Here is a 22,774-nt window from a genome sequence, read left to right as displayed (position 1 = left end):
GATCGGAGGTGGTGTCAGTGACTTTTTATTGAAAGAACATTTTATACTAAAAGCTTTGCCATACATCAAGAGTCCATATCCTCCCATTCTTACCTCTCATTTCACTGCTTTAGAAAGGTCAGGTGGAGCTGATCCACGCAGGGGCAGGGTGCACTCTGGGCAGATCTCCAGGTCATCACTGGACACACTCACATTCACATCCATGGAACATTAAAAGCCACCACTTGAGCTCAAATGCCTGGTTTCTGTACCTGGGGAAACCAGAGTATCCAAGGAAACCCCATGCATACACAGAGAGAACTTAAAAACTCCACACAGAAAGATCCCACACGTGCTAACTGGTGAGAGTGCTGGGATGGTGATTACAAGTCCTGGTTAACATATTTAAGGGTACAATTTGTGATATGACATTAGGTGGATGTGGGTGTAGATATTATCATAGATTACTTTTGCACTTTCAGTTCTTTCTGTTCATCCATCCATCTTCTATGCTGCTTTATCTTGTTCAGGGTTGCAGGGTTCTGGAGCTGATCACATGTCTAACTATGGACAAGGGCAAGTTACACCCTGGACAGGTCACCAGTCCATCACAGGAGAAACACAGAGAAACACACTCACATTCACACCTAGGGGCAATTTAGGGTCAGCAATTAACTTTAAGTGCATGTTTCTGGACTGTGGGAGGAAAATGGAGTGCCTGAAGGAAATGCAAGCACATGAGAGAACATGCAAACGTTACACAGAAAGTATCAGCCTGTATTCAACCCATGACATTCTCACTGTGAGGTGAAAGCGCTAAACACTGCTCCATTGTGCAGCTGTTGTGTTTTATAAGTGAAATCAACAGGAACTCATCAGCCATGGAATGCCATCAAAACATGAAAGACAGAAAGTTTGTGAACTGTTTTCATGAAGTTAAAGAACTACGTCAAAACTATCATATGTGTCAGTATTTTTTTATTGAAAGAAAATGGGAAGAAGCATTCATTCAACCACATACATATTTGTTGATAAAATGAGAACGTGTAATATAGATATTTGCACATAGCATTTGTTTCACTTTGCCACTCTACAAACCATATGTTATTTTTAATGCAAAATCACATAAAACACCATTAATGACATAAAGGAATGTAATATCCATCCACTTTTATACTGCTTTATCCAACAATGTGGGAGGAAACCTGTCCTACAATCAGAGTTAAACAGCATTTAAATGAATTTACAAGAGTTGTGATTTTTATGAAGATCATTTTCGAATTAGAACTTAAACATCTAAATTGAGTAATGAAGATTTAAAAACTAGGATTTGAAATGAGCAAACTAGAGTTGGTTCTTTTAGTCAGTAATTTTTCTTTCATCCAGTCACTTCAATGAAGTCAAGAATAAAAATGATACAAATGTCCATTTCTAACAATGTTTATAGGAAATTGCTTACTACGATCAAGTGGATATGTGAGCCTCTCGCCGGAGGCGCACAGAAACACTTCTCCAATGCCTTATATGTCCCTATATGGGGCAGATCTCCCTGAGCAGAAGCATCATGTCACCATGAAGTCAGATGAGCTCTGATGCCGCATTCAAATGTTGCAGGAAAACTTCCATCTGGGTGGAAATGCTCGAGATCCTAAAACACTTGCATCTTCACCTCGAGTGTGTTGAATTCATATAATGTTGCAGTTTAGAACACACTATGTCTCATTCCCGATTCTATAAAAACAGACCACTTTAATTAATTTAATTAGTAATTGTTTTGTGAATTTCTGTGCCACTCCCCGGGTAAAAGAACAATTTCCGAGCCGTCCCTGAACTGAACAAGTTTCACCACCGGTGCGGATTGATTAGAAAGTCTCACGTCCGCTCGTTGCAAAGCTAAAAAGATCCCAAAATAACCAGGTAAGGATGTATGTTTTAATATCGAATTGAAGCTGTTTTGTGTAGACTTTGACTCGACCGTTTGCCCTCATAAATCAAGTAAATCCGGCGGTTTGAACAACTCTTCTCAGCGGATCGTCCGTGCCAGGAGGCTAACGTTACCGGCGAGCTCACATCTGCAGCTCAAAAGATTGTTTCCTGCAACAACCAAAAGCCCCCAAAGTACCCCCGAGCTGGCGATATAATCCCCCACCAAATGATGACTGCACGTTATTTTAATTATTATATTATAAGATGGATGTGTGCTCGGAAGCTAGTTAGCTGCTGGTGCTAATCTGTACTTCCGCATTGATGACGGTCCGCCCAGCTCGTGATGGAGCATGTCAGAGACTGTATTTTATTTTGATAAATTTATAAATTGACTATTAAGTGCGTGTTGCATGACTTAGAAGTGAGAAATATATCTATTTGTCTGAGGCATTGGGTGTCTGGTTTGATAATAGACGTCCTCTAGAAATGTTCTCCAAAAGAGAAGTTTATGCGTGCGAACTATAAATCAAATTTCTTTTACAAATTCCAGAAATCAAGGTCATAAAACGCACACCTCATTGTTACCACAACTTCTTAGTTATCTGTTTTGTGACTGTCAACCACTTTTTCTTTTGAGGTGTAAGCAAAATAAGAATTGTAGAAGTTAGCAGATATAGTCTCTCGCCCTACAAAGGGTTGAAATATATGCTGAAATAAGAAAATATACATTCTTTTTTTTAATATTGCATTGCTTCCTAAAATGCATTATATCTGAAAATGCCAACAAAATCGTCCCTATTGTTACAACACATAAGAAATTGAACGAATAAAGAAAACATATTTTTATTGTCTTCTTGCAATGATGTTTGAATCTTGATTGTGTTTTGCCTTTCAGTAACAATGAATGTCGAACATGAGGTCAAGCTGCTAGTGGAGGAGATTCAGCGACTCGGCACTAAAAGTGAGTCCAGGCTTTGATTTTTTGGTGTTTCACTTTCCACATTCATCCATCTCGCATCACATTATGAACACCGACCGGTGAAGTGAAAAACACTGCTTGTATATGTTAGTGGGTGGACAGGCATAAGGATTGAGTGAGTTTGATACGGTTGATATAGTGATGATTGGGTTGGAGTATCTCCAAAAAATGCCAGCTGCAGCTCTTGCGGCGAGTTCCTGGTCTTGCTGTTTATGATCTTTCCAAGCATAATGGCAGGATGCACTATGGGAAGACGGCAAGCTGACTCAGCAAATGTTCTGCTGGTATATCTTTGTTCTTGTGATGTGTACCACCTGTTTGCACGGGGGTGGTTTAGAAAGGATGTCAGAGACACATCAACCACTTTGAGGTGCTGATCTGCCTTCCAAGTCCCCAAGATTAAACGGGTTTGGTCTCTGGAGGCCCAGACTCGCAGGACTTGAGGAACCTGCTGTTCACACAGTCTTGAAAGCGTTTGAATCGCTCTGTGTGTTTCACCTCTCAGTGAAGTTATGTAAATAGAATTGCTTCAGGCTCGCTGTAAAGCAAAGAGCATGGTTAGAGTTTTAAAAGTGTTATCAGATATTTCATATTAAAGAAATACGTGTGGGGTGGGGCTCACCCTCCCACACTTTAAAACCCCAGCTCAAACATTTGTAATAATTTTGTCAGTAGTCTTTTATTTAAGGAAACTGAAATGTTATCATCTCTTCACACTCAAAGGCCTCAGTCATCTAGTTGTGATTAATTTAGCTCATAAATGAAGAAATCTCTTAGCGAATTTATTCATCACCTACTTTATTAAAAAATACAACAAAATAAAAATGCTATGTACCAGTAACATTTACATAAATGTTGCTCTTATCCTCATTTTCCAGATACCGATGGTCAAACCACTGTGAAGTTCGGGGTCTTGTTCAATGATGACCGCTGCGCCAATATCTTCGAGGCACTGGTGGGAACCCTGAAAGCAGCCAAGAGGAAGAAGTTGATCAGCTTCCAGGGCGAGCTGCTTCTGCAGGGCGTCCACGACAACGTTGACATCACTCTGCTGCAGGAATGAGAGGCGACGCTCGCGCCCGACGCTGTCCGTAGATCTCACGGAGTCCTCCTGGAAACCAGAGCTTCTGCACACAAGGCCGTCAACGCCCAGCGTCTGTTCCCAGTTTTCCTTCATTTACAAGGCTCAGCATTGGAACCGAAATGCAATAACTATATTAGACCTTTACCCGCACAATCGCTCTGCATATCGGCATGTAATCTGTTAATCCTGTTTCTCATTCCAAACCATATTTTCATGGGTTTCAGTTTCACATTACGTCTGGAAGTGGTGTTGCTTTCCTCCTCAGGTGCTTTTATCCACCACAGGCATCATTTCGCTTCTCATAATAGGACTTTAAACGCAGAAATCAGGAATGTAAGGTTTTGTACAACACATTAAACTGCACGTTTGTTTAATTTTGGTCGAAATTTCCGTCGATCTCAAGATGCCTCTCTGTACAGCTTGACTGTCGGGAGTAAATAACACAGAGCACAAGATGTTATTTCAACTGAAGCTCTTCATGTTGTACTTCGCAAAACCCTCCATTAAGACTCAGAACAGGCAGTTTGACTCAAGATCTCTTTGCTTGAGTGTCATTCTGCATAGAATTCCTGTGCAGCTGTGCGGGGAAGGGCAATGTGTGTACACCAACAGCATCACCAAACAGATCCGTTTATTGTTTACACAGACCATTCCTACTACCTCCTGTGGACTTTTTAATAAGAATACTGCTTTTGGAAATCTAATGACAAGCCCTTTTCAAAGAAACTCTTGACTACAATTACAAACCAAGTGCATTTTGCAGTTTTTCTACTCATCGCAAAGTGCTTGAGTACTTTTTATTCCATTTAGTTATATGTAGTCATGATTGTCTTTCATGAACAAACTCCAAAAATTGCCTTTTCATAAGAGATACTTGATGGCGAATGTATTCCTTGTGCAATTTTAAATTTTTTTTTATTAGTGTCTAATTACAGGGTGATTGATGCCAAATGTGGAAAGTATGAATTTGTAAAAACGCTCAGGACCAAATCAGCACAACCAAAATATGTCTAATTGTCCTGTTGCTATAATTAGTTGAAAAAAATGTGCATTTACAGTTTTAGTATATTTTAAATGCCTGCTTATTATGTTCTGTAGGTTCAAGGAAACTTGGTGATCAGGCAAAACCACTGATATCACAACCCATCACGTATCTCGTCTTTTGGGTGTTTTAATTATGTCAGAATATTTTTGAGAAGCACTTTCAGCTGTATATGGTGCCCCAAAGTTGTTGGAACGAATCTATGAACATAAGTACTGGCATGAATAGCTATTTTAAAAAAAAACTTGCGGTTAGATCAGTAGAATTGATCAAAGTGCAATTAAATGGCACTTTTTATTCAGGTTAGCAACAGTCAGAGTGCCACACAAGGCGATTGACAGACTGATGAGACAAAGTCTTTTAAAAACTTGAAAAGAGGATTTAAAATGTACAGTGAGCTTGTTTATGTGAGAAAGTGAGAGAGAAGTGGAGACAAATGAAATGATTGAATACAAATATTCCATTGATGTATATACAAGAAACAATTATGTACAAGCACAGATAAAGCAACATTTGAAATATTAGGATAAAATGTTAATGTGACAAAAGACCATAGTAATGTATGACTAGTTAATTTACGAATTTCTTAAATTAGCTTTGTGCGGCTTTGTGCAGAGTCCTTAAGCTACAATATACAGTGTGGAGAGTAAATGAGTAAATTGTAGATTTGTTGCGCATTCAAACAAAACGAATAATCAGTCCCGTGCCTGGCTCCATTCTGTTTTCATTACTAAAGATGTCTTTGAGAGAAATACAAATCTCAAAGTCATGACCGAAAAATATACATTATAAAGGAAATCCCAGTTAAGTGGAAGATCTCTTTAGTGCAATTGATTTGAATCACTCTGGAATCTCCATACCAAGTCTTTGCACCATTTGGTTAAGAAAACCTCATCTTTTTTCCACCAGATGGACTAATGCTTTCTCTTTTTTTTTTTTTTTCCATCCCGAATGTAACATCACCTACTGTGCTGATTTGCATAATATCAACATGTGCATAATTTAATTATTTTCTATATTCCTCATTGAGTTGGACCTTGTGTGGTGTTATCGCCCACACATTCTGAGGCCTTGTGGAAATAAGCCTGGTCTGCAGCTTTTCAAAAGACTGTTGCATTCACTGCTGTTGTATCAACCCCGCTAACGTGTTCACATTCAGGTGTTGGTTGTTTAAGTTTGACTTGAATTATTTTTTATTTTTTTAATTTCCAATTCAGCATCAGTGGTGTGAATGAATCAAACCGTCAATGAATATAAGAGAACCAGATGAGTTGGATGGAGTTTACACCTGGCCACGTGGCATGTAATGATGGTTATTTAGTTAAAAGTAGAACGGACTGCGGACGGATCATGCTGCTTGCATCACTGTCGTGAATATCCTGCTGTAGCTCTGGAGTGACTTTCCAAACACAAATGTACGATCTCAACATGACATCCGGCGAGACGAAAGGAGACCAATGACGAGAGCGATGCCAATACCTCAAGCCACTTTGTGAACTAGTGGGGCGTCTGCCTGATTTGTTCAAGTGCATACTTACTGTCTTTTGTATTGGCAATAACACATTCCTCAAAGACAAGAAGTTTTTGTTGCTGTAGACTTCACTCTGAGAATTAAAATATTTACACTTGAAGCCTTGAACCTGTTTGGATGAGTGATTTTGTTATAATTCCTCAAAGCAATAATGACTATCTGTTGATATCTGGCACAATACCTCACACCTACCACCTACTGATACTCGCCAACCAATCGGAGTGCAGTGGAATATGACTTGAGGATCAATTAGACTTTTGCATCCAGTATTACCATCTCCATCATTTTCTTATTGGTATCCACGCTATACACACATGACCTCATTGTCCTTGCATATCAATGCATGACAGCTGGTGTCACCATATGTCCATAAATCTCACTTTTGATTTAGTGGAGGTTTGTGCAGTGAAACATGGGATGTCACACAAAATATTCAATAAATCAGAAATTTCTGTAGGTACTAGCTCAACAGAATGGAAATGAAGGTGTGTGTATGCACTTTCTTTCCATTTTTTGGCCTTAAAATCTCTTCCACCCCTCAACCTGAAAACAAATTTCACTCATTGTGCAATATGCAAGAGGTATTGAGTTATAAGTATTGAACTTATAAGACTTCTAAATCATACATGTAGAAGCCATCAATGGCTGCACTGTGGAGCAGTGGTTTGCGCTCTTGCCTCACAACAACAAGGTCTGGGTGCAAATACTGGTCGGGCCTTTATGTGGAGTTTGCACATGCTCTCTGTGTGTGCACGTTACCTCTGGGCACTCAGATTTCTTCCCACGGTCCAAAAACATGAATGTGAGATTTGATTACCCTAAATTCCCCCTAAGTATGAATGTGAATGTGTGGTTGTCTGTCTCTGTGTTTGCTCTGTGATGGACTGTTGACGTGTCCAGGGTGCATCCTGTCCTTTCCCATAGTTAGTGGGGATTGTCTCCTCCTTCACCTCACGTCTCTAGGACAGATGCATGGATGCAGAAACCATCAGAGTTGTAATGAACTGCCCCCCCCCCCCCCCCCCCCCCCCCCCGAATTTCACCTCTTCAACTTTATTTGCCAGATGAGGTAATCGTCCGCTCCAAACATGAACAATTTAAATCAGAGGTGTCCAAGGTACAGCCCAGTTGCCCTTGGTTATTATCAAGCATCACTTACCTCCATCATACCCATCCGCCCTACTAAACGCTTTAAAAACCACACTTTCACACATCCAGCCATTATGAAAATGTATACTGTATATGTACTGTATTTAATATCATGATATATGAATAAACTAAAATGAAATGAATGTGAATGTTGGTCTAGCTTTTTGTACGTTTTCATACACCAGATGAAGCGCGTGCGAGTGGGAGGGGGAAAGTTGATGAAGGGGTCAAGTATCAGAAATATCCGAGCTTTCCCACGGACTTGAACGCAGCACAAGGCTGACAAGCAGTGCCGAAGGGGGCGGGGTCTCGTGACGTCAGGGGGTGGAAGAAAACAGCAGAGCAGGAATCAAAACAAGAGACGGACACGCCTTCGCTCTTAAAGGTTATAGCTGCTTATTTCTCTTTACCTGCCGCACGAAACGCAGCCCGCCGTCTAGGCAGAGACCGGAGGCAGCCACACACTGAGAGAAAAGCACCGCAAAATGATAACAAAAGCCCCCATCCAAGAGTCCAGCTGCAGAAATGGAGTCCACAGAAATGTCAGACAGCGCTGACAGGAGCCGTTGATAGAGGTCGAAAATAACACTGACATCCGAATCCAGTAAAATGCCCAACCAGAAGAGCAACAAGGGAAAGAAAAGCAAACGCACTAACAGTAGCGGAGATGAGCAGGAAAATGGAGCCTGTGCGGCTGCAACAGGAGGCGCGGCCGCGGCGGCTGCACCCAGAAGCGAGCGCTCGAGTGGTAAGACAGCAAACCAACGCAGATGGAGTAGTGAAGTTTGAGGATGCTGCCTTCCTTGCAAAGGGAAGCCGTTTATCTTGACTGTGCAACCATGACAGAAATGCATGCAATGCACTCTGCAAACCTCAAGACCTCACCACCTTCTTCTCTCCTACAAACCCACGCCAAACTTCGATCAGAAGCAAATATTGGCAATCATAGCGTGCAATGGTGGATCATGACATATGTTTTAAGGCCTAGTGTAAATCATGAGATTTTTGCATGCATGTGAAGCAGCGAGGGGCTTTAACTCTCCTGTACTGTAATCTCTTTTTGTCGATAGTTTTTTTTGTTTTGGTGCACGGAGATTGTTGAACAGCCGGTAAACCAGTTAAATTATTATCAGTGTAGGTAAGCCGAAGTTGACAACCGCGGCTGCTGTTTGATAAACGGGATTCAATCACGCTTATGTACGTTTTATTTGTAAGTGTTTAGAAAATCCTTCTTAAATTGACACATTTATGAATAAAGTTTGGGGTCCTGGAATCCTCTCGGGACGTTGAAAAAAAAAAAACGGATCACGCCTCCGTAAGTGAATAAAAATAAACTACCAGAAGTATCCATAAAAGGTGCTGTAGGCAGCATGTCGTGTTTCTTCTGGTCTTCAGGTCTTCGTTAATGATCCACTGCGGATAGCTCCGACGTGCAGGCCTCAGCTGCCGTTTCCTGACGCGCACCTTGTCCACTCGGTTGTTTTGGCTTTGGCCTTCCTCCTCCTCGAGAGTAATACTGACACCTCGCCGCTTGTGTGCGCACTCAAGTTCAACTTCATCCCATGAACAGACTTAAATAACAGGAACACTCATCTGGCCGGGCTGCATGGCTTCCAAACCTGACAAAACGTGGCCTGAAACTAACTCTGATTGAGGACAATCCACTTCTTAATTATTTCTGACTAATCTACGAGTTATATTTAGGAACAACAGAATCCCAGTTATTAATGAGTAATGCTCAGTTCACAGTCTGAAAATTCATAATCGTCCTAATGCAAGTCACCTACACATTTTAATCAATTTCAAGCAAAAATTTAAGAAAATTCAATGGTTACTGATTCTCAAATGTGATCGTTTGACTGAATTATAGTACTTCTATTTTGAAAAAAGATTATTGAAATCAACACCGTATGAGTGATACAGATAGGTTTGTAAATATGTATGTTATTTTGATTTTCTATAACATTATGAAGAAATGAAATGACAGTTGATAAACTGTTGCAGAGCTGTTTCATCTATTGCATCAGAATTATGTCATTGTTTTCTTTTTCTTTAAGGTAAATAGTAAAGTATTATATAGTTTGACGTATTTGCCAAACTTTTATCAGTTGTCTCTATACTGACAAAATGCATGATGGGGGGGGGGTTCCCCTCTACCTTGTCTTGAGTTACAAAGAAAAAGAGAGAGACGAAAGTGCTGACAGTGTACCGGAAAAAGGAAAAAGGAAACACACACACACACACACACACACACACACAGCATTATTATTATGAGCTACTCTTCGGCCAGGCCGTGTGTGTCCACAGTTACTTGAGTCACATCCAGACTTGACAATTGGCAGGACATGAATAGAGCTGCTCACAGGCTTGGATGGCCTACTTGATTTCATAAATAGATGCTACGAGGACACTGAAATCATTCTTTTAACATTTTCACCTCATCTGTCGTTATGGAGTTTGTGAGGGAGGAACTTGTTTTACAAGCACAGTTGTCCCTTTCAAGCAGTGCTGCCTAAAGATTCTTTATACAATGAAGCTTGAAATAGGAAGGTATTCTTCGCATTGGTTGATCTGCAGAAACTTCATTGTATCTTTTCGGGCTTTTGGTAATTAAGAAGAAGACTAATGATGTTAATAAAGTTTTAAAATACGACAAACAGAAATCCCATACGACACAGATACTCTGTTTAAATAAAAACGTAAAAGTTAATTAAAACTCATTTATGAAGCTGCAATGACCAGCAGAGTCCCAACTGCTCAAACATACTCTAATTGAGCTTTTCTTCATTTAATCCTATTTAAATTTAAATGTTTGGATATCTGATTGGATTTTTTACCACATGAAGTCATCAGAAGCCAACCTGGACTATTTCTTGGACTATTCCAATGTTATTTGTGGGAATAATAGCAGCAGCCCTATTGCTTTTGTTGCAAAGATTGTTTTGAAATGACTATTGATTAATGCATTTCATTAGTACTGAATGGGTTGAGAACGATTGAATAATTATTTTAAAAGCAAACACTTTCTCTGAAACTCGTTTAAGGCAATGTGGAATGAAAGTGTTGCCTTTACGTCCATGTTTACGGAATAAAATGATCTAAAGCCTTCAGTTGTGACTTTTGGAACTAGAATGGACACTGAATAACTGCTGATTTAAAATTATTCAAACTTAACTTGTGTTTGGTATGTAGTTTTTTTATTTTGAAGCTGTGAAACAGCACAGACTCACTCTCTGTCCTTTCAGATGTCCAGTGTGCCACCCCTCTCGGCTGCAGCCTGGGCTGTGCCATCGACCTGGAGAAGGACGACTACCAGCGGGTGCTCTGCAACAACGAGCTCTGCCCCTACGGCAACTGGATGCATCTGCAGTGTTTCTACGAGTGGGAGAGCTCCATCCTCGTCCAGTTCAACTGCATCGGCCGCGCTCGGTCCTGGAACGAGAAGCAGTGCCGGCAGAACATGTGGACCAAGAAGGGCTACGACCTGGCCTTCAGGTTCTGCTCCTGCCGCTGTGGCCAGGGTCACCTGAAGAAGGACACCGATTGGTATCAGGTGAAGCGCATGCAAGACGATCGCAAGAAGAAGCCATCAGAGAGGAGCGCGGGCCGGCTCGGGGCCGGTGCAGGGGCTGCGGGGTCCGCAGAGGGGTTCTTCGAGGAGCCCAAGAAAAGCAAATTACCAGGAGCAGCAGCTGCCGCAGCAGCAACAGGAGGTAAACTGGCTCACAGGGCTTCGAGTCAGGAGTTACCTCGCAGACAATCAATGGATCGACAGAACTCTACAGAAAGAGGAGCGGCAGGAGGACACCCATCAGGGGGGCTCTTTCCCCTGGGGCCCCCGCAGAAATCTCCATGTGATTCCCCAGGACAGTCTCCTCCTTCCAGGTTCACCTTCTCCCCCACTGCCGCCCTCAGCGCAGCAGCAGCAGCAGCAGCAGGAGGAGGAGCAGCTCTGCGGGGCTCCCGTCAGCTGGGCGAGTTCCTCAAATCAGCCGTCCACATGGACCCGCAGAGGAAACACCTGCTGCTCGGGGGAGCGCTCCCTCGGGGCGGAGGCTGCTCCTTGGGAGCCTCCGGTGGCTCGGGGGGTGGTCCTCACCTCGACCCCGGGTCTGTCCTCCCGCTACAGCTGTCCTTCGCCCTTCCACTTCACCACCGCCTCACCTCCAGCAGCCTGGGTGACGGTGCCCACACTCACCCAGTGCAGTTCCTGAGGAGGCTGGACCTCTCAGAGCTCCTCACTCACATCCCTCGCCACAAACTCAACACCTACCACGTCCGCATGGAGGATGACGCCCAAGCAGGCCAGGGGGAAGAGCTGCGCAGGTAAGGAGTCTGGGAAATGCCGTTGTCGTAATGTGTTGAAACATACTGTCACAATAAAAGTAATCTTCAGAATACTGTCTATCTTGGCATTATTGTAACGTCATGATAGGGTTGCATGATTTGGTCAAATCTCCATAATCGACATGTACATAAAGCAAATTTTAGAATTTTTAGCTTCAGTTCCTGCTTCAACCAGAGACTGCCTCTGCTGGTGATGCTGCAGCATGATGGTTTGTGTAGGAGTGATTTGAAAACAAATACAAAGCCAATGCCAGTCAGCACTGTGACTCATCAGTGTATTTGTAATAATTTTTTTAATGACAATTAAAGTCTCCCACAGAGGGGAATAAACAAAATATATTTTAAGTTTGACTGCTCATACAACACATCAAATAAGTGTTGTTTTTTGTGTGTTTTTCTGAGTTTGAAAAGAAAACGTGCCTCCACTTCTTCCATACCTGAGAGGATCATGTCGTCTAAATCCGCCTCGACCTTTCTTGACAGTGTTTTTTAATCCGTCTTTGCTGTTGTGTAGGTTCATCCTGTCCGCTCTCAGCGCGAGCCAGAGAAATGTGGTGAACTGTGCACTGTGCCACCGGGCGCTGCCTGTGTTCGAACAGTTTCCACTGGTGGACGGGACGCTCTTCCTCAGCCCCTCACGCCATGATGAGATTGAATACGATGTCCCCTGTCACCTTCAAGGTCAGACCGGATTCACTGAACAACCCTACTTTAAACATGTAGTATTTACAGGGTTTACAAACATGCGATTATACAAGTATATTTCTTTCTTTACCTGCAAACTAGTAAAAGTCCACAAACAAGTTTGACAAAAAGGAGAAACAGAAGGTTGGGAAACATGTGGAAATGAAATAAACCTCCACCAGAGTCGTTCAGTCGATATTGTGATGCTTTTTTATTGTATCATTTTTAGTTGTATAAATCAAGTGTAACAAACTCATTTCAGGTCAGGGGCCATGTCCAAAGTCTAGGCCTCATCCTCAGTCATATGTTATTTTATCTTTCAGTTACAATCAGAATAATCAAATACAAACATTTGATTCCTCTCCTTAAACTTAATTGTTTATCCGTGTTTGTTATGAAAAAGGCACAACACATTTGCTCTGAAACGACATGTGGCTTGCTTGTAACGTAAGTGTCGGTGTTTTAGGAGTTCAAATCAGATATGAAGAAACATTTATGTTTCATATAATGTAACGAAACACTCTCTGTCATGCTCACATTATTAAATCTGGCTGTCATTAAAACAGCTTGGACATCATTGGGGACATTTATTTACATTTTAAAGCAAGATATTTGTGTGCGTAAAGCAGAAACAGAACCCACGTCATCTGATCAAATCTTTTAAGTCAATTGTTTGAGGATTGTTTTGGAAAATCAATCCTATTTTACCACAAATACCGGAATCATTCATAGAATTTTCTAAACAAGTTGTTGATCATTTTTGCACGTTTTTTTTTTTTTTAAACTGATATCCAAATGAGTGCCAGTGGTAGGGTTAAGACACAAATATTCATCTCGTAGCCTGTGAAACAATTCCTAAACATGTTTTGTTGTTTGAATGTGCATCCACTTGCCGTTTAAAGAGTTTAAACCACGTCGGCTTTCCCCTCCGCAAAGAAGAAGCGAGCCGTGCGTAGGCCTGGTCCACACTGTGCACACAGACATGAAAGGTTTTCTTCTGGCTCCTGCGCAGACCAACACGAATGTGAATTAGCGCCGCAGCAGCTTGAAGCCGCTTTGATCTGCCGGCCTACAAGCCTTGATATGCATGTCCTTGATATGAATCACTATGAAAGGATTATTTATTCACTTTATTTCTCCCTTTCAGTTTTAGTTGAATAGAAATGCAGCTGAACGAGTGTTTGAAAGGTGTCACGCAGATGCCAAATAGGGTTCGAATCGGCGAGTTTTGTTGCCTTTGTGCTCGCCGTTGGACATTTTAATTAGGATTTTTAGCATCTCATTAGTTGTGATTAGTAGTCATTATGAATTTAAACGCTACTCCAGCACATATCCTACATGGAGTCATTCAAAACTTTACGTTGCCTTCAGCGTTGAGTAAATACTATTTTCTCCTTCGGCCTTTTTCAGAAAATATGTGTAATTGCGAAATGTCCTCATTTGTCATCTAACAGGTCGGTTAATGCACCTCTATGCCATCTGTGTGGATTGTCTAGAGGGCGTCCACAAGATCGTCTGCATCAAGTGCAAGTCACGCTGGGACGGGAGCTGGCACCAGCTGGGCACCATGTACACTTACGATATACTGGCCGCTTCACCGTGCTGCCAGGTAGGACCGCTGAGCGCTGAAGAGAGCAACAAGCACGGCCCTGGATCACAGAAAAGAGAACAGTAACTTGACATGCCAGAGAGAGAAAAGAGGACACGTAATCGCCACACGTGAAGAAAACTTTCAACACAAAACATCAAGTGCTGTGGACGATGCACGCGCTGCTTAGGCTGTCATGAGACAAGTTAGTTTCACCCCACCGATGACGTGTTGTTGCAATAGTAAAATAGCAAAATGAAGCAAAGCAGTCGCTTCACTTAATTTTTCAATTGTAGTTATTTCTTGGGCCAAAGATCACAACTTGACGCTACTGTTACATGACGAAACATGGGAATGTTCCCATTTACTTTAGTCTTCTTGATGGATATTTAAAAAAAAAAAAAAAAAAAACTGAATTTCCGTAAAAACTATAACATAAAAATAAACCTGCCACTGTAGTTGTCTTCAGATCAATGGATCAATTTCCAACTCAACGATGTCATGACCCGCATGACTGAACAAATATTGAAAGCACTTGAATGTTGAAAATTGAACTAAGATATGATACAATTTCTGTCATTTCCCCGTCATAACCTGCATCTCTGCAGCCTTCTGCATGCATGTTTTCACACGCTCACTTTCTAAATAAAGTAGCTCAAAGCGAGCTTTCGCTGCAGCAGCATCGTCATCGTTTAGTTCCGAGTCTTAATCTTGTTGCATTGTGACACGCGGCGGACACACTCAAAACTATGTGCTGGATAGAAACCCTCTTGTGGGCTGCAGGTTTGACACCCCTGATCTCACCCGTGTTCTGTGTCCTCAGGCTCGTCTCAACTGTAAACACTGCGGGAAGCCAGTGGTGGATGTTCGAGTCGGGATGCAGTATTTCTCCGAGTACAGCAACGTCCAGCAGTGTCCTCACTGTGGAAACCTGGATTACCACTTTGTTAAACCCTTCTCCTCCTACAAAGTACTCGAGGCTTATTGACAAATGTTGTTCATGCATGCTAGTTAAGCTGCTTTTGTTCCAATTTTCTTTTTATAACACAATCTAGGAAAGATTTTATTTTTTTGGGCCTTAAGGTGGTTTTGTTTTTAAGTTCTCTTTTTGATTTTTAATTATTATTGTATAGAACACATATGACTCAATTCAAAGAGAAATAAGTTTCACAACAGGATCTCTGCCATTAAGAGGAAGGCGTCGATAAAGTGTGGAACCGACATCTCAAACACATTTATCTGTGACAAGTGAATGTATCTGTATGCCAAATTCGCTTTTATTTTTTACCAAAAACGATCTTAAATAAAGCAGAGAAAGACACACACCCGCGTTGGCTTGCTATGTTCTTCACTTCTGTTCACAGGGGGCAAGTACATTATTCAGGTATCTATTGTTTTTCTTTTCTTTTTCTCACAACTTTTTAATTTTGCTCGCTACATTTTGAACACATATCTATTTTCTCCACCTTAACTGATTAAAAGTAGCTCGTTGTGTCTTTTAAACTCCACCGATGATGGGTTGCAGTAACATTTATCCATATTGAATCTACAGAAGTCACTCATTTTAACAGGGACAAAGTCAATCCAGATGTTTGCCAATTTATTTTCTTTCAAATTAGAAAATAATCTTGTATCTAACTATGATAAAAGTTGTTTCATTTGTTAAATGATTAAACTGCTGGATCCATGCTGACACACTATTACATCAACAATAGTAATGTTTGCACATATAAATCCGTCAAGACCATAAATACGGTTTGCCTAAACATTTAACTATTTGAATTACAGAACATGTACTTTACTAATCAAGTAAAAAAAAAAAAAAAAATCTGTACTTTTACTTCTAGACTTTTTTTTTCTGTTCTGTATTTGTACTTAAGTAAAGAATCCAAATACATTTTCCACCTCTGAATATAATGGACCATTTTACAAGAGAACTATATTTTGATTATATTCACACATACATGTAAAACACTTATGTGATCTTAAAACTTTAGCAGGTTGAAGAACCTTTATCATTTGCATATAGGCGGGATAAACAACCACAAACACAGTTGCTGTGTTTTTGTTTTTTTAATCCATGTTTTTTTTGTTAGTTTTTCCTAAATCAGAGTCTCAGATGCAGAGTTACCATGCCCTCTCTGGTCCTTTGTGTGACAGATTGTTCATCACCTCCGTTTACACATCACTTAAAATACAGTCTGATTCCGGCACCAGACCGGGACATTTAGGCACTCCACACCAATAATAAATAATAATTCCCACCACATCACGGCTGTGATGTCTCTTCTGTTGTGTCTGCGCTGGTAACAGAGGACGTCTTGCTCTGAGAGGCACTGGAGGTCGCAGACAGAGACTTTGCAGCCTTGTTCATTTGCAACAGTTCTTTCGCTGAAGGCGGGCGGAGGACGCACATGGCTGCCCGACCGTCACGTATGGCCTGAGGTTTGGAGACAAATCCCACCATCACATCCATTTGCTCCAACATTTGCTCCAGGGCCGTGATCTGTGGATAGAAAATGTTGTTGCAGAGTTGTCCTTGACAGTGCTTTTAATGGCAACATTTGTCGACAGAACTTAGTTGACATTTGAAGAACGAAAATGTAACTAAACTTTATCGTTTTTTAACTAAACTTTACTGATACCAAAAAGGGTAGACTAACAAAGTGTAAAATAACATGTCAAAAAACTTTGCTTCTGCTTTGATTGACCATTTCTCCAATTTTAATGCATAAATACACTTTTATTTATGTGTTAAACATGCGTACCTATCACCTTTCACCTGAATTGACTTCTAATACTCACAGATGTCATGCAAATAGTAAGAATAAAATTCTTCTTACAGTACTTTCATTACTTTAAAAAAAAAACGCTTGAGTAAAAATAACGCAGAGAGAATGTGCACAAATGCTGTCTCATAATAATAAATGAACTTGGAAAAAAAGGTTCAACAATTTTTTAATATACACAAAAGACTATTGATGTTGTAATGCATGTAATAGATAAATACCCCAGTTCTAAATAATAATACTTTTTTTAAAAATCTGTAAAATTGTGTCAGTATTCAAATTGTAAAAAACTGCTGCATGTAATTACAATTCATCTAATGCTTCAATTAGTTTGATCTATTTTATAAAACAAATAAATAAACAACAGAATTTCCACATTAGAATTTAGAAAAAACAAGCAAACAAGGAATATTATGTTAAATATTTATATTTGGCATGGATTCAAAGATAAAGAAAAAGAAAAAAACCAATAAAAAAGAAAACTGCCAATAACTTTTGGAATGATTCTGACATGGTGCGTCTTAATTTTCAATTTTCATTTTTGTGCTTTTTCTCACCGGGCTGATATTCGATTCCCCGTTTGCAGACCGCAGAGTAATCTTGACATGATTTTTCTTCTCCAGCCAGCTCTCCGCCTGTTTCAGCTTGGTGGCGACGTCATGAGATGCGATGCCCGCCGAAAAGGTGAGCTCCTTCACCTGCACCTGAGCTGTGGAAAGGAAATATTCTGAGACATAAGTATGAACGGAAGAAATGACTTCGGCTGCAGCGTAACAAGGCAAAGCCGCCGAAAAGACATGATAGTTTCTAAAGTTGTGTTTTTGGTGACACCTGGAAATCACAGTATCGGACACAAAAACTACTTCTTATATTGCGCTGAACATTTATCTAATCAAAAAGGAAACATTAGTCGTCTATGCATAGTCTCAATCATCTAATTAGGGAGAATCTCACGGTAAATTGAATTATCAGACTCCAGTTGTCTTGTTCACCTGATTCAATTTGATTTGAGACCAGAGACTCTGTCTAGGATCTTATTTACAGTTTTTAAACAAAAAACAACCTGCAACCCCAGAGCAAACAGTCTAGTTCTAAAGTGTCTTAAACTTCACAGTTTGATGGGAGTTTCAAGTGTTTTAAAGGATAATGAAAAGTATTAGTTTACCAATGCTTATATTCCAAACCTGTCTGACTAAAAAAAAGAAAAAAGAAAAAAAAAGGTGCTTTAAGCTGCCTGGATTTCAAACTTACCCATTTTTTTCTGTCTCTCTCTCTGTTTCAGCTGCTCCTCATGGATCTGTTTGCCGCTCATCAGCTGGTAGACTGGAGGGTCTTTCTTTCCATGAAGTAGCACCAGTTTCAGATCATTTTCATCCATAATTCTGACCACTTCTGCACGGTGCAATGTGCCCAGGTCCTCCCCATTCTCACTTATCACCTGGATGTGACGGTGAGGGATCTTACGGCCCACGCTGCTGATTGGGACATTAGTTCGAAGGGCCGGCTTTTTTTTCTTTGGATCGGGTGTTTGTTCTGCATCAGATACATCTGTGGAGAAAGGAGACCATCTCCAGGAGGCAGCGGCGATGCTATGTCTTTCACTGCATATTCCAACTCTTGATGCTGGTGTCCTGTAAACAAGACTGCCCCTACACGTGCTTCTCACTGCTTGGCTCAGCATCCACCTCACACATCCTGCAGACATATCCTAGACAAAATGAAAGGAAAGACAGAAGTATTTTAAGTTCATTTAGAAATCATATGCAGTCAGTGAGTGTACAGTCCACCTTTATTAATAGTCATCTTCAAAGTTGGTAAGATTATACAATTTTAGACCAGCTTCCATTGAAAATTGACCATTGAGTTTGCTTTACGCGTTTCTTACTGACCAAAACTAAATACACAATCCATATCAGCAGGATCCACAATGACAATCAGTATATTGCTATTAGTACTTCAGTATCCATTCAGTCCTTTATTTACAGACAAGTCATTACAACCCGATGAGAAAGGCCAACATCTAGATTCCTCATAAAGTACGCTGAGTCATGTAATGTTTTCAATGCACGAAGCAGTTTGAATGTGACTGAAATAGATAAAAAAAAAAAAAAGACCCTAACGGGATCCGAGTCTGCAGCTGCTGCTGTGGACAAGTTGTCCTCCACATGTTCTCCAACTACAACACTAAAATAGAAGCGGGTTACAAACATTTCCGCGGACAGAAGAGGTTAATGTGAAGATGATGGCTGATTTTCACTGAAAAACTCTTCTGATTGTCTGCTGTTGTGCTTGTTTACTCACTGTAGATCAATGTCGGGCTGCAGGGTGACTGTAGAGTCTTCTTCCGCCTTCTTCTTCTTCTTCGAGTATGGTGCGTCATTGACCAGACTCTACTGCCACCCTCTGGCGAGAATCGCCCGGTAGTCTAATAAGTCAAGCTTTTTACCAAACTAAAATGTTGGGCTCTCCAATTATTACCAGCCTCAACATCCACCCAATGAGCTATTGACAGTTTACCTCAAATATGAGGATTAAATTAGTAACCATACTAATTATAGTTTAGTAATCCCCTTGGGAGAATTCCCTCTTTTCACCCAGCATAGGATGCAGAGGTGTAGCCAACTTACAAGGGCTCCCGGGAGTTGATGGAGGTCAAGGGCTTTGCTCAGGGATCCACCGTGGTGTCACGTCAGCTGTGGGATTCAAACTTGCAAACTCTAAAACTTAAATCTGCTTTTTTAAACTCCAAGCTAACCACTCCGTTCTGAAAGGTTTTAACAAATGCATCCATTTTCTTCCCTGTATTACTTGAGAGTGCACTCACAGTGGCATCCAGTGACGTTCCCAGGTCTGTAGTTTTTCCCTCCTATTTTAGCAACTTTTGATTTGTTCCTTATGGACTGTGGTGGCTTTGAAGTTTGGAAGTTCTCAGGTTTGAATCTCAGTTGACCGGTTAGCAATGTGGGGAACTGAGCAACATCCTTGACCCCCAAATGCTCCTCAGGTACTGCTCACGATGGCTGCCCACTGCTCCTTATGGGTGGGTTAATGCAGAGAACAAATGATAAGAGTACATCGGGTTTGTGTGACGGATAAAACACTATTCCAAGTACAAGTTTTACAAAAGCATTCCTGCAACAATTAGTAGGAACATAGACTTGTCATTAAAAAAAAACAGTATTAAGTTTTGATCACTAACCTTGTGTTAAAATCATAGCTGTAGAGCAAATACATGACTTGTGAATTTTCTAAAGCGCTAAGAAAATTATCTTCATCTCTACACTTACAGCATGTTCATGCAAGCACTATTTGAAATACCAAAAAGATTCAAGGATTCGAGGGAGAAAAGAAATCGTTTATTCAGCTTCAGTCACAGTAAAACACGTTTTAGCATCAATATGTACAAAGTTTTATTAGTTTAATGTTGAGGAGTATTGAACACATTACATGAGGAGAGCTTCTGCTTCTTTTAAAGCTTCATTTATTTCTGCTGCCTGCTGGGAAAAGTTCTCCCTCTCTTGCATCATGTGCTCTCGAGCGTTTGTGAGGTCCGTCATCGTTGTCTGGATTACCTAAAAGTTTGCGTGATAACATTAAATGTCAACGCCAACTCAAAATAAAACGACAGAATCACTGGTAAGAAAAGTGAGACACATTTTGACTCACCTCTAGCTGAGCACGTTGCTGTGATGCAATCTCTCCAAAGGCCTTTAACTCATTTAGCAGTTCTTTAGAGACATTCTGGAATATAGAAAATATAGATCTCTATCAGTAGAATGTAAATTGTGCTGCTATACATCAGGTGTTTGTGTATTTTTTCCCCACTTGTGTATTTTTGTGAGATTAACCAATTAATGTGCGCATGTTTTAAGTATATATATTTTTTATATTTAAGCCTTTAGTTAACCGTGTGACTGTGAAAGAGCTGGATGAGAAAAATATAAAGCAAGTACCATGACATCTTGTTGTTGATCTTGTGTTTGTCTTGCAGCTTCTCCAACCTTTTCTCCTAATACTACAAATTAAGAGACAGATCTGTTGTTACCAAGCGATATGACATTTAAAAAAAAACGACAAAAAGAAGAAGAAGAAACCCAAACAAAAACACAAGCGAATTCATTTCTAAAATAGTCTTGAATTCATCGTCACCTGGGTCTACTTGGGCAGCAACCAGGAGCACGTGGCAGTCTGTAAGGTTTTTCTTAACGTCCTTGTTCTCCTTTTCGAGCTCACTGAATTGTAGCCCCAACTCATCTACTCTTTGCTGTAAAACAAAAATGAAGAGCACAGCAAATAAACACAAGAATCCTGCACAAATGTAGCTGACAGGACATTGCATGTCGGAAAAACCCGTATTAAAATGAAGGTTTTGTGTGATTGTTTTACCTGCATTTCAGAGAGGTTGTTTTGCAGCTCCTCGTTGGCAGCCATCAAATGCTGATTTTGCTCCTTGAGCTCAGTTTGTTGCCCATACCTGGAGACTCTTTAAAAAAAGAATGAAATAACATTATGGATTAAAGATAAATAAAAGAAAACCATCAGTACTGATATGTAATATCATTTGAAATCTCTCACCCTTTGTAGACTTTTGTCGCTACATTCTTCCTAAAAAGAGAGAGAAAATGTCAAAATCAGAGCAAAGACAACAAGTAAACAAGAAAATGGGAAGCATCCAGTTATCTTCAAGAGAGAAGACAGAACATCTCTGTGACCTTGGTACTGTGAGTATTGATCAATCCCATATATTTGTTTCATTGAAATCATATTTCATGCATTCAAGCCTCAGTGGACAGATACTCAAATGGGAGAGTGACATTTTTTAGTTATTAGGTAGTTCTTTCTTACCTTGGTACATTTTCTTTTGTGTGTTTAAGGACGCCTTCTGATTTGTGGACAGCTGTTGTTGGCGCAGATGCTTTGGATTCCAGTTTATGATCAATTTTCTTCGTTTCAGCAGGTAAGTGAATACCTGGGACAAACACACGTGTAAAATACAGCTTTTCAATACATACCGATTATGAGCTACAAGAAAAAATATGCGTATCGACTCACCTTTTGGTATTCTTGAAGTCATGGCTAATTCGAGAAAATTGATGAGGTCTGTGTGATGAATACATTCTTAAATCATGAACGTGAATCATATACTTGCAGGGCAACACAGAGAGCAGAAATACGTTTAGAATATCATATATCTGAGGGACTAACCACTTTCCCCGCTTTCTTAAAAAATGTAAAAGCTCTGACAGTTTGAAGGGAATTTGGTGCGACACTCCTACCAAACAACACAACCAGGAGCAGTTTAAGACACGTTTAGTCATATTAGATTATTTCCAGCTGAAGATGGATGTTTAGCATAGCAGAAAAATACGAATTTGTATGAGCTGGTTTAATGAATCGTCTTGTTTTACCTACCTTAACAGAATTGAGTGAAATTTATCGACTGTTAAAACAGAAGCACAAGAAATTTGAAATGTCCCGCCCTCTGATATCATATCCGGTTTGGCTACGTAATTTCCTTCCCCTATAATCCTTTTTAGCTTGCTCTATATATTTACTTATTTCTGTAAAAACTATATTAACCGTTTATGAAAGTAATAGATTATTATACCGTTTGTTTTGAAGAATTTTCAGTAAGCGTTATTACACGCGAAGGACTCGAAAAAAGAAAAGTAGCAC

At 40.4% G+C, this 22,774-nt stretch overlaps 4 protein-coding genes across 9 annotated transcripts; 2 read left to right on the top strand and 2 right to left on the bottom strand.

The window, feature by feature from the left end:
* Positions 1-1,801: 1,801 nt before the first annotated feature.
* abracl (ABRA C-terminal like) lies at positions 1,802-6,649 on the top strand. The gene is made up of 3 exons (XM_080490341.1): positions 1,802-1,896; positions 2,801-2,866; positions 3,763-6,649. Exons 2-3 carry the CDS (start codon positions 2,806-2,808, stop codon positions 3,945-3,947), a joined length of 246 nt encoding a protein of 81 aa, XP_080346467.1. The 5' UTR covers positions 1,802-1,896; positions 2,801-2,805; the 3' UTR covers positions 3,948-6,649.
* Positions 6,650-7,981: 1,332 nt separating this feature from the next.
* On the top strand, positions 7,982-15,634 carry heca (hdc homolog, cell cycle regulator). Of its 5 annotated transcripts, none has more exons than XM_080491372.1 (5): positions 7,982-8,075; positions 10,936-12,016; positions 12,552-12,718; positions 14,176-14,330; positions 15,133-15,633. In XM_080491372.1, the coding sequence occupies exons 2-5, from the start codon at positions 11,049-11,051 to the stop codon at positions 15,295-15,297; spliced, it is 1,455 nt and encodes a 484-aa protein (XP_080347498.1). In that variant the 5' UTR covers positions 7,982-8,075; positions 10,936-11,048; the 3' UTR covers positions 15,298-15,633. The 5 variants fall into 5 exon arrangements, 4 of the variants coding, with proteins under 4 accessions (XP_080347498.1, XP_080347499.1, XP_080347497.1 ...); XM_080491373.1 differs by having other exon boundaries at positions 14,218-14,330; positions 15,133-15,631; XR_013936459.1 differs by having other exon boundaries at positions 8,004-8,438; positions 14,176-14,514.
* On the bottom strand, positions 15,623-19,468 carry mtif3 (mitochondrial translational initiation factor 3). Its single transcript, XM_080491375.1, has 4 exons — positions 19,400-19,468; positions 18,350-18,806; positions 17,656-17,807; positions 15,623-16,815 (listed from the first exon to the last, which is right to left on the bottom strand). The coding sequence occupies exons 2-4, from the start codon at positions 18,801-18,803 to the stop codon at positions 16,579-16,581; spliced, it is 843 nt and encodes a 280-aa protein (XP_080347501.1). The 5' UTR covers positions 18,804-18,806; positions 19,400-19,468; the 3' UTR covers positions 15,623-16,578.
* Positions 19,469-20,434: 966 nt separating this feature from the next.
* On the bottom strand, positions 20,435-22,597 carry knstrn (kinetochore localized astrin (SPAG5) binding protein). Of its 2 annotated transcripts, XM_080491477.1 has the most exons (9): positions 22,511-22,597; positions 22,151-22,198; positions 21,944-22,067; positions 21,674-21,703; positions 21,485-21,581; positions 21,248-21,362; positions 21,052-21,113; positions 20,765-20,839; positions 20,435-20,670 (listed from the first exon to the last, which is right to left on the bottom strand). In XM_080491477.1, the coding sequence occupies exons 2-9, from the start codon at positions 22,170-22,172 to the stop codon at positions 20,542-20,544; spliced, it is 654 nt and encodes a 217-aa protein (XP_080347603.1). In that variant the 5' UTR covers positions 22,173-22,198; positions 22,511-22,597; the 3' UTR covers positions 20,435-20,541. The 2 variants fall into 2 exon arrangements, with proteins under 2 accessions (XP_080347603.1, XP_080347604.1); XM_080491478.1 differs by having other exon boundaries at positions 22,151-22,573.
* Between the last annotated feature and the right edge of the window lie 177 nt (positions 22,598-22,774).

The sequence above is a fragment of the Lipophrys pholis genome (genome assembly GCF_963383615.2).
Source record: "Lipophrys pholis genome assembly, chromosome: 21".
Lineage (NCBI taxonomy): Eukaryota > Metazoa > Chordata > Actinopteri > Blenniiformes > Blenniidae > Lipophrys > Lipophrys pholis.
Note: the sequence above shows the minus strand (reverse complement) of the source record. Positions and strands in the feature narration are given on the sequence as shown.

Coding starts and splice junctions, on each gene's coding strand:
- abracl (XM_080490341.1), top strand. CDS start 2,806: ATGAATGTCGAACATGAGGTCAAGCTGCTAGTGGAGGAGATTCAGCGA. Junction 2,867..3,762: donor TCAGCGACTCGGCACTAAAA/GTGAGTCCAGGC, acceptor CTCATTTTCCAG/ATACCGATGGTCAAACCACT.
- heca (XM_080491370.1), top strand. CDS start 8,300: ATGCCCAACCAGAAGAGCAACAAGGGAAAGAAAAGCAAACGCACTAAC. Junction 12,719..14,175: donor TGTCCCCTGTCACCTTCAAG/GTCAGACCGGAT, acceptor GTCATCTAACAG/GTCGGTTAATGCACCTCTAT. Junction 14,331..15,132: donor CCGCTTCACCGTGCTGCCAG/GTAGGACCGCTG, acceptor CTGTGTCCTCAG/GCTCGTCTCAACTGTAAACA.
- mtif3 (XM_080491375.1), bottom strand. CDS start 18,803: ATGTCTGCAGGATGTGTGAGGTGGATGCTGAGCCAAGCAGTGAGAAGC. Junction 17,808..18,349: donor AGAGAGACAGAAAAAAATGG/GTAAGTTTGAAA, acceptor TCCTTTCCACAG/CTCAGGTGCAGGTGAAGGAG. Junction 16,816..17,655: donor GGGAATCGAATATCAGCCCG/GTGAGAAAAAGC, acceptor TTCTATCCACAG/ATCACGGCCCTGGAGCAAAT.
- knstrn (XM_080491477.1), bottom strand. CDS start 22,172: ATGACTTCAAGAATACCAAAAG. Junction 21,704..21,943: donor ACAAAAGAAAATGTACCAAG/GTAAGAAAGAAC, acceptor CTCTCTTTTTAG/GAAGAATGTAGCGACAAAAG. Junction 20,840..21,051: donor ATCAACAACAAGATGTCATG/GTACTTGCTTTA, acceptor TCTATATTCCAG/AATGTCTCTAAAGAACTGCT.